We start from the raw sequence: 18,152 nt of genomic DNA on the forward strand, positions 1-18,152 counted from the left end.
CAAAAACCTTAATTTCTTTTTGACTGAAGGAAGAAAGACGTAGACATCTGGGATGACATGGGGGCGAGTAAATAATCAGCAAAAGTTTTCAAAAGTGAACTACTCCTTTAAGGACTAAAAATGTTCAGCTTTAACTCCAATCAGAGTTAAAATCACATTCTACAACGTACAGACACACAATGATCGCTCTAATAAATCTAAGTAACTTTGTTCAGTTATTTACAAATAATAAAAAATCATGACACATTCAGATTTCAGCTATTGAGTCAACCAGATGTCTTTAATGATCTATTTCACATGAACATACAAAGATACAACTTCAGAAAAAGGACAAAATATTCAGCTTTTTTAAAGCCTCAATAGGATTAAGAGCATGATATTAGGACATAACAAGATTTAGAGACGCTCGTCTAAGATCAAGGTGTAAGAGACTCGACTGAATAGTCAGACTTTAAAGAATGTCATACAAAAAAATCATCTTGAATGAAGAAAACGCATATTCTCAAGGCTAACATTTACAGCTTGCAGGCCAGATAACTGAAATATAAGTGCACTAGCATTCAAAGAGAATGTGAAAATACAAAATTGTCATTTAAAAATGGTTTATTATAATAAGCATAAGAAAAAACAGTAATCAGATAACCTAATCACATGGGTTTGGAGGTTGGCAGTGTGAACCTCATAAGCAGCACTTAAATAATCATTTTTGTTTACAATTTATTTTAAAGATTAGTTTCACTGTAATTCATTTTCACACATTTCATCAAAAATATAAAACGGTACGAAGACTAGGCCTATAGACCATTTCACAAGATGTAAACAACACTGGTCCAGAAGCACTTCCTGTTTCAGTTTTTTAACACTACATAAAAGCTGGGATAAAATACAACCAACAGAACATTTAAAACTGAATCAAAAAGTTAAACAAACATCTTTAAGATGTTTTCTTTACATGTAAAATAAAGAAAACAGTTACAAACTGAAACAGGAAGTGTTTCTGGACCAGTGTTGTTTACATCTTGTGAAATGGTCTATACAAAATTACTCCAATCAGAGTTTAGACAGATAGTGTACGGATCGTTTTATTCAACGACCCAAATAAAAAAAACAGATTAAGGTTTGATAAATGATTTTAAGGTGTCAGATAGCCACCACGTAAATGGGTCACACAATACGCCTTATTCACGGCAGCGCCATCTTTGGTTTTTAATGAGAATGAAAGCGAGGCTATGAGGGATAGACTTGCATCTCTTCAATGGGCTGTCCTGCTATTTAATGTGTTTTCGGATTGTTCTGCTCATGAAACACTAGAAAAATATCTTTCCAAGAAATTTCAGTTAACAAAAAACTCCCGACAATGTAAGCTGTGGAAAATCGTAGGTAATCTAGCCGCTTTATTCAGCTTTTTACAGCGGATGCCATTGGAAACACGGTAAGTCTATCCCTCACAGCCTCACTTTCATACCTGTCATGGCGCTGCTCTGAATAAGGTCTATTGTTTCTGTGTCATCCACTGGTAGCAGTGAAATACAGTAGAAACTCTTGCTTATTTAAAAACTGGCATTTATTGCATGGACGGAGCAAGATAATTCTGTGTATAACATGCATAGTTCATTTGAAACCTTGCCCCCATTGGCTTGCAGCTAAACTGAACGTACGAGACAAAAATTGTCTGTTTAAATAACACTGATCGAAAGATTAGCAGTGAATTCTTTCTTCAGTTACGGGCCATTCACACACACACACACACACACACACACACACACATTTCACAGTATTACAATTTTTTTGGTATTTTTTATCGAATAATTGCAGCCTTGTTGAGCAGAAGAGATTTCTTTTAAAAACATAAAAAAATCTTACCGATCTAAAACTTTTGACCGGTAATGTATGTCATCAGTGCGTTACTTGCTATGTAGAGTTAGACAGCTGCCTTTTACAGTTCCTCCTGAACCAAAACAAACAGCTGATGCTGCACTTATACACCATAACTGCTGAGATTGGAAGGAAACTTGTGATGTAATAATCGGAGCGGTGCGGTAGGAGGCGTGGCTTCGGAGAAGCCCTAAAGGAAGGGTGGGATCTCATGTTTTCAAAGGTTTTGAAAACCTTTAACCTGAGCTTTTTAAAGGTTTACAATTTTTGTACTTGGCAGCATAATATTAGTTTTTTTCTATTAACAGCAACAATCCCAGTAACACTTGACTCAATTCAATGCCTGAACACTTGTTGTTTGATTCACAGTGGTCTTAAACTCATTTCTGTGAAGAGCAGTTGTAGCAGCTGTGTCCATCTTGGCAATATATTCATGTAAACAGTCAATTCTAACTGAATACACCCAAATGGGACAAAAGTAGTATTTTAGTCCATTAATCAGTGCTTGAAGTGGATTAGTATTAGCAGTGGCAGCACTTCTATATTTGAGACTGTAGTGTTCCCTCACTTCCACTGGGACATAATTTCAATCGAGAGAATAGTGGCACTTTTTTCCACATGGATGACTGGGTCTTATACGAGTAAATGATGAAAAAACAAACAAAAACATTTGTTTTTTGTGTGGGTCACTATAGCAGCTTTAACAAATCCTCACAAATGGCTGACCAATCCAACAATACAGCGAATACAATTAGTTTTATCTATCATACAGATTACTCTGATCATTTGAACCAGGTTTGAGACAAGTTAGCATGTCCTCTTAAGGGGGTCGCACACCGGGTCGCACACCGCCACGTCTAGAACAATTCACAGGTATCGCACACCGGACTCCTGGTAGAAGTCAAGAGCTGCAAGGTGAGTTTAAACTGGATGTATTATATATATATATTATGTTAAGTGAATAAAATAGCTGATGTTTGAACGTTATTAACCAAGTAAAAGTGTCTATCACCTTGTTTAGTCTGTTATTTTGTTGTAACGTTATCTGTTGTCTAGGCAACTACTTCATTGATTACTCCCTACTTCTTCATACTACTCCCTACTTCATTGATGAGTTTTTCTTCGTCCATTTCGCTCCGCTGCTACGCTACAGAAATTACCTGAAGTGTGTTGTGACCTGGTAAATCCAATAGGTGGCTCTACACGACCGTGAATGTAACCACGTGAGGCAAACGTTACATCGCCTATGCATTAATATTTCGCACTGATGGGTTTAGACAGGTACTTAATAATAATAACCCAGTTAGTGTATGGTTAATATGATAGAGTAGCCTATTGAAAAATGGATTTAAAAAGGCTATGTTTGTTTTACATTTTTTCCCCAATATGACTATTCAAGCTGTTAGTAATTAGGAAAATTAGGAATGTTAAATAGGCTTAAATGTATATTGCAGCACAGGGTGAAGTCAGTATGTACATTAACGACGATTTGAGACAAATAAATGTAAATTTAATATAAAACTATGCAAATGGCGCTCTGTGGCGCGGCAGGGTTTTGAACACGGTCCTGAGCCGTAGCTGGGCGGCGCTGACAGACGCCGAATGGCGCCGCCGGTGTGTGTACACACATAGAGAATAATGTGTTCGAATTTTGAAGACATGGCGCTGCGCGACGCGGCGCTGCGCGCCTGGTGTGCGACCCCCTTTAGGCTCCCAGACAGCAAACTGACATTGAATCAACGTGGAAACGACGTCTCTCGTGACATTGAAACAACGTTGATTTTGCTCATCGAATTAATGTTGAACCAACGTCAGACGCGGCATTCTTCAAAGCTAAATGAAAATCGAAAATTGGTTTGCTTTCATAACGTTGAAACAACGCGTTGATTTCAAGTTGATTTTCCGTTAGTTTTGAAAGAATGACGCGTCTGACTTTGGTTCAACGTTAATTCGATGAGCAAAACAATGTCAGATCAACGTTGTTTCGATGTCTCCACGTTGATTCAATGTCAGTTTGCTAGATAGCAAACTGACATTGAATCAACGTAGAAATATGACATCGAAACAACGTTGTTTCAACGTTATGAAAGCAAACCAATTTTCGATTTTCATTTAGCTTTGAAGAATGCCGCGTCTGACGTTGGTTCAACGTTAATTCGATGAGCAAAATCAACGTTGTTTCAATGTCATGAGAGACGTCGTTTCCACGTTGATTCAATGTTAGTTTGCTATCTGGGATGTTTTTATCCCAATGCGGTGTGGACGCGTTTGGAAAAACGAGTGTTTAACACCGCGACCGTAGTGCTTCCATTATGAGCGCGCATACATTTGAAATAACAAACTTAAGTGCACAAAAGACATACGTGAGCAAGCCCTTAGACATTTGTCATACATTTAGCATTATTCATCAGCATAAATTACAATAAACAGTGTTCAAATTTGGAAAACTGTTTAGAAATGGCCAGGGAAGACAAATATTTTAAATTACTAGTTAACTTTGTTTTGCCAACAAATTAGTACAAACTACTGAAATCTTGATATTCAGACATTATTTCTGTAAACAATTTAAAATTAAAATAAAACCTCTCATTTCCCCATATTCTCTTCACATTCCTTTTCAGTTAAAGTATCAGAATAATTCATGTTACATGGATGTCACACTGTAGCTTGGGTTTCCCCATGCTGCCTTGCCTGGACACCATGAAGCAAATTTGCGCCTGAAATAGGAAACCAATCACAGAACGGGGAGGGAGCGGCAAATGACGTACATGCGACACAGCGAAGCAGTTTGTTTGTATCTACGGATACATTTTGGCAGCGGACGTGAAGTTGCCTTTCGATAAAGCTGTATACATAAATGTCCTAAATCTCTTCTTCCTCATCTAATTTTCTGTCGCTCTACATACGTCATCTGGTATCATTGACTCGATTGGCTATGAGCTACTGTGTACGGGTGCATTTGATAGACATTCGTAGCACCCAATAATAAAGCTCTGGGCGTTCGTAAACCACACCCCAAATACGAGAAAATGAACATGTGGTTTAGCCGTTAGCCAGGCTAGTCGCACTGCCAGTGGTATTGTTCACCCTATATGTGTCCAGTCTGAGTAGAGGACGTGTGACTGGAATCACTCATCAGGCAGTTAACACCATTCACCTGTAAGAAAACAATCACAGATGGTGAAAGAAATTAACATGAATAATTCAGTTACACATAAAGAAAAAATAGCAGAGACGATGAACTGTAATTGTGCCTTCCTTTTGATTTTTGCAGAATGTAGGCCTATGCTGGCTTTCCTTTCCTGAATATTAAACACATTGTCCTGAAGATTCAAGTTATTATCGGTTTAATGTAATAATTTCTGAATCTAACCAAATAAAACTTCAAATTTGCAGATCTGAATCTGATTTGTGTAGTCAATTTCAGTGCATACGGTCTCTTACCTGATCACTGCACTGCATCCTGGTGTCTGTTTGAACGAGAAAAAACTCAATTAAACACACATTACTATTGTTATTTAGAATAATCTTTATAAATTCTTTACACAAAATTTCCATATTGTTAACTCAACTGCATATCATTTAGTAATTTTGTTTCTAGTTCGCTGGAGGAGCAAGAATTGTTTGAAACAGTTGTGGCTCAAGTCAGCGCTGATACATATGCGACGTAGCCGGAAGTACAGAATCAAAATAGTCCGACATCGTTGTTTTACCTTTTAATTCCTTTTTTTTGTAAACGGTGTTTGAGCTAGTTTGCACGTTCAACCTATGCGTTCAACTTGTAAACACTGACTCTGTACTTTCGGCTACGTCGCCCGTGACCTTTTGAACGTAATTACGTATTTCGTGACGTTACAAACGCGCCTCACAGAATAGAGCAAGGCTAGCATTTGTCCTTAGAAAAGTTACATTTTTGGAATAAGTTTTGAAATAACCGATCGTTTCGCATGATAAGACCCTTATTCATCGTCTGGTGTCGTTTAAAGACATTTGAAGCTGCATCTGAAACTGTTATTAACTAGGACCGTCTGGTTCCCATTGAAGTCCATTATATGGAGAAAAATCCCGGAATGTTTTCATCAAAAACCTTAATTTCTTTTCAACTGAGGAAAGAAAGACATGGACATCTTGGATGACATGGGGGTGAGTAAATTATCAGCAAAAGTTTTTAAAAGTGAACTACTCCTTTAAAGCTACAATCTGCCTTTTTCCACTGCTAGGGGTCACTAACTCATCAAAACAATATGCATAGAATAAGATTGATGACAGTATGTAAATGAGCATGGAACTTATCAAGCCAATGGATCTAATAATGTTTATGAAGGAGTGAAAACAGTGTTTCAGTTGGTTTACACCAGTAGTTCTCACACTTTTTCAATCACACCCCCTTTAAACCTTTAAAAACATCTGGCTTGATAGTAGCCTTGAATTCTGACACCATGAGCTTCCTGCTTTCTAACCTTTTATCTATTTTTATTGTATTTGTTCTTATTTTAATGACAAAGAAATTTTTTTTTTATCAGTAGTCCCAAATTCATGCTGTCTACCATTGTAACATGTCTAAGAACTGCCTGAAACCTCAAAGATACATATCAGACTTCCCATCATTTGAGTAATACTCACCTTTACTTCTTCGCTTACAATAAATCACAGCAGCAGTTACAGATGCGGCCAGTAGCAAAAGAAGAACAGCAACACATATTCCTACAACAGCTCCTGAAGACAGACCTGGATCTGGAACATCTACCGACAGACAGACAGACAGACATTATTATTCAACAGAGAGTGACTCAATCAATTTTACTAATGTCTTTCTCATCTTTACACTTTTCTGCTGTGGTCATCAGGTGAATGATATCGATTAAATTGATAAATGGCCCCATCTGGTGGGATTTTGAAGAACAGCAGCTAAAACAGCATCACAGCACTGAGAGATCACCAGGAGCTCAGAAACACCGACTCAATTTGCTCATGTTAATGACATTAATCTTGTGAACAGCATGTGTTGGTTGGTCAAACCTTACTTTCTTTCAGTCTTGTGACCATTAAGTTATTTTTTTTTTGTATTTATTACATTTGTCATTTTGTATGTTATAATTTTTCTGTATTTCTGTAATTTGTCTATAGGGACTGCAGATGTAAATTAACCTGGTGGGTATAATCCGGCATGTTTACGTCTATTTTAGTGCATTGTCCCTATCAAATAACTAAAATTAAAAAAAAATATTAATACAAAAATAAACTCACATTCCACAAAGAAAACATTTTCTTGGTTGATTTTATATTTTAAGTGTACTCACCCGTGACAGAAACAGTGAAACTCCTTTTGATGCTGAAGCTGCTGCTGTTGATCAGTAGCTGATATTCCCCAGAGTGTGTGTTTGTGGTGTGTGTGATGGTCAGAGATCCAGTCTGATGATCCAGCTTCATTCTGTCTCTGAATCTCTCATCACTGTGAACATCTGTACAGATCTTACTGGGTTCTCCAGTGATTTCAGCTAAACGAGTATCATTATAATACCACGTCATCACATCATTTGGGTTTTTATTTACAGCAGGATCTAAAGTGACAGATTCTCCTGACTTCACTGACTTTCTCTTCATTTCATCTCGTTCTGAAGCAGAAACATCTGAAACACAAACGATTAAAGGATAAGTGTGCCAAAAAATTGTTCATTATCACTCACGCCACGCCATTATCACTCACGCTATTATTTTCACTCATAATATCAGGTTTCAATTGTTGCTTTTGTACAGTGTGTGACATTTTATCTACATGTAACGCGGAGTCAATGGGCTCTGTCTAATTCTTTCTTTTTAGCTTGTTTATCGTCATCGTTTTTTTCCTTTTACCCTTCTTTGTTTTATGAGCAGGTGCCACTCGACAAACTGGGAGTTTAGGCCGTGATCAGCCCATAAACGAGCGTGATTGACACTGCTAAGACACTCCTCCTGGCTCTGATTGGTTGTTTCTGACCGAGAGCGGTGTATTTCTGCTAATGGCAATAGGACCACTGGGAGGAGCCAGAGGAGCTTGGTTTTTTCACATATTATCCGTCTCATATTCTACTGTCAGGACATGATGACAGTTTTAACAAATTACGTAAAAAATATTTGTTTACATAGGTTACTTACTGCAGCTTTAATGTAGCTTTCAGATCACACTGATGTAAGTTCAAGTGTTCGTTTTTTTACTTAAGTTTGGTTTTAGTTATTTGATGCTATAAAAACAGGAGTGTGACATTATGACTGTCAGCTGAGATTAAGTACTCACTGACAGACTATTTTCGAGGTCTTCAGGAGAAGATTGGTGCTTTAACTTTAACATCTACATACCCATAACTGTTTATTTCACACCGACATGAGTTGTTCTGCAGTAAATTGACCGGACTGCAGGAGTGAGGAGGACTGGGCCTTGATATCGTGGCTCCACTTCACACTCACCAGATCAGTGAAGTGAAGTCAGCGCCATATTTGGACTTTGGCGGCTTCACGTCTCTATGATGGAAGAGAGTGAAGTTGCGTTGTCCATTTCTTTTTATAGTAAAAGTATAGTTTTAAACAGGTTCATTTATTAAATGACTCACCGTGACCAGTGACGATGAAGGTCTTTTCAAAGCCATTACTGCTGCTGAAGATCTTTAGTTGATAAGGTCCAGAGTGTTTGTTTGTGGTGTTTGTGATGGTCAGAGATCCAGTCTGATGATCCAGCTTCAGTCTGTCTCTGAATCTCTCAGTGTCTCCATTACACTGAACATCTGTACAGATCTTACTGAGATCTCCAGTGATTTGCGCGATGCGAGTGTCTTTAAAATACCATTTAATGTCTTCTTGTTGTTTTGTTTGAACACCAGTGTATAGAGTGACAGAATCTCCCTCCATCATTGACACTTTTTCAGCACCTGAAGAAGAAATGAACAGATCATTAAATTATAAACCAAATAAAATTACACAACACAAAGGGCAGTGAAAACTTTTGTGGGTTTTTTTTCTCCATTGTGAGAATAGAAATATATCTGGATTCATAATGTAACATGCAAACAAACATCAGAAGAACATTGATTTACACATTCACTCATCAGACAAACTGCTCATTTCGTGACTTAGGCCATCAATGTGTACTTACATTTACGAGTCATTAAATCATGTTTAATTTTGACTTCTCTGTGCATGCTCTTTGAGGTGGTGACCATAGACCCTCATTGATAGACACGAACGGTTTGGCCTAAAAATATCATAATATTTTTGAGCTCTAGCTCCTCCAATGTGGCTCTGCATCGAGCACCATGTCAAATAAATAAGATTGGTATTTTAATGACTTTCATTTTTTCGGCGCTTAGTTGGCACGGTTTTGCGCACAAATTGTAAAAAAAATAACTGTACATCAGGTTATAGGGAACTTTTTTTGCCCCATGCACACAAAAAGTCATTTAGATATTTGCAGTGGTTTTTTTTTTTTACACAATTCATCAAATATTAGTGTATAGCAATATAAATATTCATGACTTTGCCAGGCAATTATTAAAGAATAAAACAGTAAAGCAACATGAAAATCTCCACAGTGGAAGTCAAAAAGATCAAGAAGAACAAAAAACTGTTGGAGTTCGTAGAAAACAATTTTATTTTATTTTTTGTATATATATATTTTTTAAATATAAATATAGACTTTCGCCTACCACGAGATGGCGCGACTGCTACAGCGCAAAACGCGCGGCAGATTTAGGCGCGGAAAAATGGAAGTCATGCGGCTTGAGACTGCGGCTTTACAACACATGAATTACACTTACGAATAACAGTAATATTCTGCAAATATTTATTTTTCTTACACTCGAAAGGCGATTTAGGCTACATCTATCTTATGTAGTCTACACTTTCACGAAACATACCCTGAGCATGTGATAATTTATGGCATCACATTAAAATCTAAAATCTTCATAACGTTAACTGTAAAACTTTTGTCATTCATTTTTATGTTTGACAAGAACAGAGATTGTAACATATGTCTTACCATGTGCGAATAAAAACCACACTGAGCAAAATAAATATTTCGCCTTCATGTTGTCCATACACATGCCGCGAAAATGAATGAAAGCGTTGCATGCTTCTTGCTTTTGATCTTCTTCTTCTGGCGGTTGGCAAACCAGCTTGAGCTCAATTTCCGCCACCTATCGGAATGGAGTGTGAAGTCTCGATCAACGAAAGGAACAGTTAAATGAAAAGGGGGAAAAAAGAAGAAAAATAAAACTATATCCTTCTGATCAAATCTCTCTTAAATATTTTAGAAGAATGTCATAGACCCTAATGTTTCTGCGTGAACTGAAACGACATTGAATTCCAAATCTCTTTAGGGTTTCTCAGCAAGCTGATTTCTTTCTCTTTTATAGGCTAGCTGCCTCACAGTGTAGAATCTGTGTCCACAGCAATTATACAGCACAGCAGTCTGTCCACACTTTCCAATGATATGCAGTGAATATTGTGCGATACAGAGCCACGGTTAACCTTGTTTCTAACCTGTAACCCTTCTTTCCCCACTTTAGTTTGAATCCTGAATGTGTCTCCTTTTCAACTCTTTATTCATTCTCTATTCTTGTTATTTTTAACTTTAAAAGAATTAAAACCTTCATCCATGTTGCTATCTGGGTTTATTGCTATGGATTTCGGCGAAGTTTGTATCTAAGACTTCTGCATGTTCCTTATTTCTAATGGCAATTTCCCTTTCTCTTCTCTCCTGGGATCTGCTTAGTTATTATACCATTCATTTTCCAAATGATTCTCCATATCACATGCTCAAATACAACCTAATAGCTAGCTATCTGCTTGCGGACAAATCTTGATCAGATCTTCTGGATCAGGACACACGATTCACTATATCAGGTGCAACCGTACAAGTTCACCACATCATTAAACTCACCTTGTGCTCGGGTTATCACACATACAGGAAAAGCAATCCTTGGAGACTTCACGTCTCTGTTTTCTGAGCTAGGAGTAAATTTAATGTGTGCCTATGGGGGGAGCTAGAATATCTAACCACAGAGAGTTGTCATTTGACTCTGCAGTGAGTGCCACTATTCACCCTGATCCTGATTCAACTGATAAATAGCACCATCTAGTGGATGGCAGCACCTAAAAAATAGAAATGATGTCTGTGAACTATAAAGATGATGCAACAACTAGTGATCAAGCAACACATTTAACCCCTAAATGCAACACATTTAGCTTTCCAAGCAACACATTCTTGGCGTCTCACGTCTTATGGAGCCCATAAAGGGACATGGTGGTGGATAAAATCTTTACAGATTCTTAACATTCTCCCGAGAAACCTTACGTTGCCTCGAACTTGGACTCATGGTGCGTTCACGTGCTATGGAAAATATGATATTTCCCACTTGTGAACTGGTATTTACCAGTGTGTTGCGTTCAAGTGATTTTGTTGTCATAATGTGGTAAAAATGATGGATATCCCGACCTGTTATTTAGCTAAAACTATTTTAGATTGCTTAAAGGGATAGTTCACTTTGAAATTAATTTTTGATATGTTTTATCTGACCTCAAGGGCATCCAAGATGTAGGTGTCTTTGTTTTCGCAGTATTTTCAATTTTGACATTTTTCAGTCAAACCGTTCTTGTCTGTCAGTCATATAATGGAGGTCTATGGTCACCACCTCAAAGAGCATGCACAGAGAAGTCCAAATTAAACATGATTTAATGACTCGTAAATGTAAGTACACATTGATGGCCTAAGACACGAAACGAGCGGTTTGTGTGAGAAAACCAACAGTATTTATATCGTTTTTACCTCTTGTAATCATAGCCATGACAAAATGATCTGACGGCACGGGCGCTTCGGTCTGCGCATGCGCCGGAAGCGATCGCTTGCGTGTGACGTCACTCAATATTTACACAGAGATTTCGGAAGTTTTACCTTTCACTAAACATATTTAGATATACGGGAAACCGCAATGGAAGACGATTTCGGTATATCTAAATATGTTTAGTAAAAGGTAAAACTTCCGAAATCTCCGTGTAAATATTGAGTGACGTCACACGCAAGCGATCACTTCCGGCGTAACATTGAACTGATTCAGTTCGGTTCAGTTGGACATTGCACAACTGATTCAGATCACTTGGATTACACGAGGTAAAAACGATATAAATACTGTTCGTTTTCTCACACAAACCGCTCGTTTCGTGTCTTAGGCCATCAATGTGTACTTACATTTATGAGTTATTAAATCATGTTTAATTTTGACTTCTCTGTGCATGCTCTTTGAGGTGGTGACCATAGACCTCCATTATATGACTGACAGACAAGAACGGTTTGACCTAAAAATATCAAAATTGAAAATACTGGAAACAAAGACACCTACATCTTGGATGCCCTTGAGGTAAGATAAAACATATCAAAAATTAATTTCAAAGTGAACTATCCCTTTAAGTCATCTGCTACAGCAAAAGAATGATATATCAAAACCCAAACGGTAAATAATATGCTGTATATATTTTCTAGATCATGAATAGTGCATATTTTCACCATACATGAAAAGTGAAAAGTTGCTCACTGCCATTTTGAAAAGGTCAAAGGTTATCTCATCTCGGCAACGAGTTGCCCAGTGGAAATTACCACATATGCGGGTGTTCATGTGCATTGGTACTAACCATAATTACCAGAGCACGTGAACGCACCAACAGTGTGAAAACTGTGTCATTGCATGATGGTGATCGAGATGATTTCATCAGTTATATTATTTGTTATATGTGTCTCATGGATAATCTTAGTTAATTTAATGTACATCATACAACCAACATCCTGATTCATACCCTTCTTCTTTATACATTTGCACAGGGAACCTAAAACCATTAAACGACTTATATTGCATAAAAACAGTAAATCAAAGGGTTAAATGTTAAGGGTTAAAATTGTTTTTTGCACAGTGGGTGGAAACCTCACACACTCCCTCACTTACAACAGATGAGAGTTATCGTTTCTCACTTCTGTGTCAGTTGTCATGTTAAAAAAAAAAAAAAAAAAAGCTGTTTGCAGGTCTGGAAGAAACTTTCCCCCTACCAGCTAAACACACCTGCTCTCAAAATACATTCTCACCTACAAGACGTTTGTCCACCCGACAGATCAAACCACATCTCTGAAAACCGACCACAGCTACTTTCAGTTTGACTTGGAAGATGAACGTCAGTGCAGTTGGCACTGAGAGATGCAGTTGGTTTTAACTCTATTTTTACATGATTCACATTGACTGAGTGTTTTGGCGAACAGTGTTATTAGATCACTGAACAGTTAAAGACAATGTTTCACACGCTTTTTTTGTTTTATTTGAGCTGCTGGAGTCAAATTGGTAAGTTATAAAAACATTTTAATGGTTTAATTTCTTTCCATTTCGGAGCAATAAAGCTGCTACTGTTCAGATTAGATTATTTTCATGCTGATACCTGTGCCAGATGAATATTTATAGCGAGATCTACTAGCTTTGAAATCAGGTTACATAATTTAATTTTTAATACTTCTGCAGTTTTCATAAACAGACAAATATCATAGAAATTCAATTGTTAAAATGCTCATGAACCCTGAGAGCATCAGTGAGCCTGTTTTACTTATCTCACCATCGTATTTAAAAATATATATATTATTGAAAATATCCAGCAAAATTAATTTTGTAGCCTCACGCTGAAGATATAATTTGTTTTCAGTACATTATGCAATTTTAAGCAATGATTATGCTCAGCTGCAGATAACTTTAAAACAGAGAACAAATTATTGGTTGTCACACATCTGTGTGATTGTGTAGTATCTCAAATTTCAGGATTTGTACACCAACAAGAGTCTTAATCTGTTTAAAACATGTTCATGTCCTTTAGGTGTGTTTGGTGCTGAGATAAATGAAAAACAGTCGGTGTCAGTGATGGAGGGCGACTCTGTCACTCTACACACTGGTGTTACTGAAATATGTGAAGAAGATGTCATACTGTGGCGATTTAGAGATGAAAAGTCTCTCATAGCTAAAATGAATAAAACAAAGCAAATCTTCTCCACATTTGATGATGTTCCTGATGAGAGATTCAGAGACAGACTGAAGCTGGACGATCAAACTGGATCTCTGACCATCACAAACACCACAACTGAACACACTGGAGATTATCAACTAGAGATAACTGGACTGAAAATGATATCTAAAACATTCAATGTTTCTGTCTATGGTGAGTAAAGAGCATTTGCTCTGTCCTATTATTATTTTATAAACAGTACATTGACCTTTAAACTATTTGCATTTCGATTTTTTAATTATTTTTTAGTTTAATAATAATAATTTGTAATTAAGGCGCCTTTCCAACACCCAAGGTTGCTTTACAAAGATGGGTTAAGGAACAGAACAAAATAAATACACAATCCAGCAAAGAGGGATTCAAACAAATAACATATCCAAGATACAACATGTTTTTTTTCTCAGTCTGTAAATCTCCCTCCATCACTTGTTTCAAGAACGTAAGAAACGAACAGGAACATAACTCTGAAAGAAAGACCAAGGTTATGGAGAGCTTTGTAAGTGAGGATTAGAAGTTAAAGGGTTAGTTCACCCAAAAATGAAAATTCTGTCAGTATTTACTCACCCTCATGTTGTTCCAACCCCGTAAGACCTTCGTTCATCTTCGGAACACAAATTAAGATATTTAAGATATTAAGATCGCTCCTGCATACAGTCCATAGGCTTCTTGAGGGACTGGCTCTTGCTGTCCTCGAAAAGTCATTAAAGACATCGTTAAAATAGTCCAAGTGACTACAGGGGCTCAATCTTAAGTTTATCAAACGACGAGAACACTTTTGTGCGCAAAAAAACAACAAAAATAACGACTTTATTTCAACTATTCACTTCCTTCTCTATGGGTCTGTAGTCAGTTAACGTAGTGTGATTGCGTAGAGCTACGTCACACGTAGGCTCACTATTGGCCGACGCTGGTCATGTGTGTGTGATGCGTGTGACGTACAATAACAGAAGCTTACGCTATTAAACTAGTAACCATAGAGAAGGAAGCAAATAGTTGAAATAAAGTCGTTATTTTTGTTGTTTTTTGCGCACAAAAGTGTTCTCGTCATTTGATAAACTTAAGATTGAGCCCCTGTAGTCACTTGGACTATTTTAACGATGTCTTTAATGACTTTTCGGGGACAGCAAGAGCCAGTCCCTCAAGAAGCCTATGGACTGTATGCAGGAGCGATCTTAATATCTTAAATATCTTAATTTGTGTTCCGAAGATGAACGAAGGTCTTACGGGGTTGGAACAACATGAGGGTGAGTAAATACTGACAGAATTTTCATTTTTGGGTGAACTAACCCTTTAATACGCAAGGAAACTGGAAGCCAATTGAAGTAATGTGTTCATTCTTTCTTGTGTGAGAGATCAAGCGGGCTGCAGAGTTTTGAACATATTGTAATTGTTTTATATTTTTAGTCGAAAGGCCATAAAGAAGTGAGTTAGTAATTTAGTTGAGAGGTGATAAGGCATGTAATGGTTTCGCTTTCAGCATCCTGCTGACTAATTTCAGAGAAGATCGAATATGAGAGATATCACACAGGTGGAAAAAAGCTGTCTTCACCACTTTACCAATATGATCATTAAATAAAAAAATGCAATCAATGAGATCAGCAAGAGTTCAAACTGGGGAATTATCAAGTCACTATCCAAATATATAAGCTGACCGGATGGATACAACAGAATTAGTTCCTTGCTGCAAGAGAATGTAAGCAGCGGAAACACTGGCTAAAAATAAACCTGAATGTCTTCAGCATAACAGAGGAAGTTAAACCCATAGCGTTTGAGAATTTATCCAATTGGCTTCATGCACAGCTGCACTACTTCCTGAACTTAAGCCAGCTCATTGTTTCCTGTCTGCCATTATTGGCCAAATTGATTAATTCAGCTGTGTCTGATTATTGTTGCCATGACTACTGAGGTCAAGCACACCTGAATTAATCAATTTGACCAATAATGGCAGACAGGAAACAAGGAGCTGGCTTAAGTTCAGGAAGTAGTGCAGCTGGGCATGAAGCCCATTGGTAACATATTGTCATGTGTGGGTTTTGTATCTTGTTCTTGTGTGTCATGTGTTCCCCTGTTTTTCCATGTCAGCTGTTCCCCATTTCGTTGATTAGTCTCCCCAGTTGTTTCTGATAAGCCATGCCCCCTATACCTTGTTTAGCTTGTTTGTCTGTGTATTTACACCTCTGTTCCCCAGTCTTTGTTTGTCGGTCGTTGTTTTGTGTAATGGTTTCTTGCTCCTGCTTTGAGTTCTGTTTCCCGAGTTCTGTTTCCCGAGTTCTGTTTCCCGAGTTCTGTTTCCCGAGTTCTGTTTCCCGAGTTCTCTTTCCCGAGTTCTGTTTCCCGAGTTCTCTTTCCCGAGTTCTGTTTCCCGAGTTCTGTTTACCGAGTTCTGTTTCCCGAGTTCTGTTTCCCGAGTTCTGTTTCCCGAGTTCTCTTTCCCGAGTTCTGTTTCCCGAGTTCTGTTTCCCGAGTTCTGTTTCCCGAGTTCTGTTTCCCGAGTTCTGTTTCCCGAGTTCTCTTTCCCGAGTTCTGTTTCCCGAGTTCTGTTTCCCGAGTTCTGTTTCCCGAGTTCTGTTTCCCGAGTTCTGTTTCCCGAGTTCTGTTTGCCGAGTTCTGTTTGCCGAGTTCTGTTTCCCGAGTTCTGTTTCCCGAGTTCTGTTTCCCGAGTTCTGTTTCCCGAGTTCTCTTTCCCGAGTTCTGTTTCCCGAGTTCTGTTTCCCGAGTTCTCTTTCCCGAGTTCTGTTTCCCGAGTTCTGTTTCCCGAGTTCTCTTTCCCGAGTTCTGTTTCCCGAGTTCTGTTTCCCGAGTTCTGTTTCCCGAGTTCTGTTTCCCGAGTTCTCTTTCCCGAGTTCTGTTTGCCGAGTTCTGTTTGCCGAGTTCTCTTTCCTGAGTTCTGTTTCCCGAGTTCTGTTTCCCGAGTTCTCTTTCCCGAGTTCTGTTTCCCGAGTTCTGTTTCCCGAGTTCTGTTTCCCGAGTTCTCTTTCCCGAGTTCTGTTTGCCGAGTTCTGTTTCCCGAGTTCTGTTTCCCGAGTTCTGTTTCCCGAGTTCTGTTTCCCGAGTTCTGTTTCCCGAGTTCTGTTTCCCGAGTTCTGTTTCCCGAGTTCTCTTTCCCGAGTTCTGTTTCCCGAGTTCTGTTTCCCGAGTTCTGTTTCCCGAGTTCTGTTTGCCGAGTTCTGTTTGCCGAGTTCTCTTTCCCGAGTTCTGTTTCCCGAGTTCTGTTTCCCGAGTTCTGTTTCCCGAGTTCTGTTTCCCGAGTTCTCTTTCCCGAGTTCTGTTTCCCGAGTTCTGTTTCCCGAGTTCTGTTTCCCGAGTTCTGTTTCCCGAGTTCTGTTTCCCGAGTTCTCTTTCCCGAGTTCTGTTTCCCGAGTTCTGTTTCCCGAGTTCTGTTTCCCGAGTTCTGTTTCCTGAGTCATGTTTCCTAAGTCATGTTCTGTTAGTTTGCCTTGGATTACTTGTTTGTTTATTTAAACAAAGTGCTTGCGTATGGATTCGCTCTCCGTTTTATTTCTAGCCCCGACGTTACACATATAAATAGGGCCCGAGACAGAACCTTGAGGCACACCAGAACTGAGGGATTTGGTGGATGGTTTGTGCTTCTGGTATATAACAAATTTTTTGCCTCGCTATCAGAAAGGAGACAAAGGCTGTGTCAGTAATTCCAATCTCATGACTAACAGTGTCAAAAGCTGAGCTGAGGTCAAAAGGAGAGTGCCAGAATCAGAAGCTTTGAGGAGATCATAAAAAACCTTAACCAGGGCTGTTTTATAGAGAAAAACAGAAATTTAAAATTGGCATAAAAATCACAGAATAAACCCTCATTCAACACACTGAGCTCAAAATGTTATTCTTTATCGTCATATTTTCCAGCTCGTCTGCCTGTTCCTATCATCATCAGTAACTCTTCACAATGTTCTCCATCATCATGTTCAGTGGTGTGTTCATCAGTGTTGCGTGTGTGTGATGCGACTCTGTCCTGGTACGCAGGAATGAGTGTATTGTCCAGCATCAGTGTGTGTGATCTCAGCATCAGTCTCTCTCTACCTCTGGAGGTGGAATATCAGGATAAAAACACCTACAGCTGTGTGCTGAACAATCCCATCAGCAACCAGACCACACATCTGGACATCAACACACTCTGCAGACACACATGTGCAGGTACAACACCACTCATAAGATATGTGTGTGTGTGTGTGTGTACTGACCTGATCTCTTGTGACTCATTCTTT

At 38.4% G+C, this 18,152-nt stretch overlaps 2 protein-coding genes across 2 annotated transcripts; one reads left to right on the forward strand and one right to left on the reverse strand.

Annotated features, from left to right (window-relative positions):
- Positions 1 to 585: 585 nt before the first annotated feature.
- LOC120486614 (uncharacterized) lies at positions 586 to 9,988 on the reverse strand. The gene is made up of 6 exons (XM_089121297.1): positions 9,884 to 9,988; positions 8,463 to 8,777; positions 7,176 to 7,505; positions 6,499 to 6,618; positions 5,320 to 5,345; positions 586 to 5,032 (listed from the first exon to the last, which is right to left on the reverse strand). Exons 1-6 carry the CDS (start codon positions 9,945 to 9,947, stop codon positions 4,964 to 4,966), a joined length of 924 nt encoding a protein of 307 aa, XP_088977423.1. The 5' UTR covers positions 9,948 to 9,988; the 3' UTR covers positions 586 to 4,963.
- A 2,655-nt stretch (positions 9,989 to 12,643) lies between these two features.
- Positions 12,644 to 18,092, forward strand: LOC148995755 (CD48 antigen-like; the record flags this gene model as incomplete). The annotated part of the gene is made up of 3 exons (XM_089119124.1): positions 12,644 to 13,226; positions 13,747 to 14,085; positions 17,794 to 18,092. Coding segments are annotated over exons 1-3 (687 nt in total), but the record flags the coding sequence as incomplete, so codon positions are not given.
- Positions 18,093 to 18,152: the final 60 nt, after the last annotated feature.

The sequence above is a fragment of the Pimephales promelas genome, chromosome 2 (genome assembly GCF_988280905.1).
Source record: "Pimephales promelas chromosome 2, fPimPro1.hap1.1, whole genome shotgun sequence".
NCBI lineage: Eukaryota > Metazoa > Chordata > Actinopteri > Cypriniformes > Leuciscidae > Pimephales > Pimephales promelas.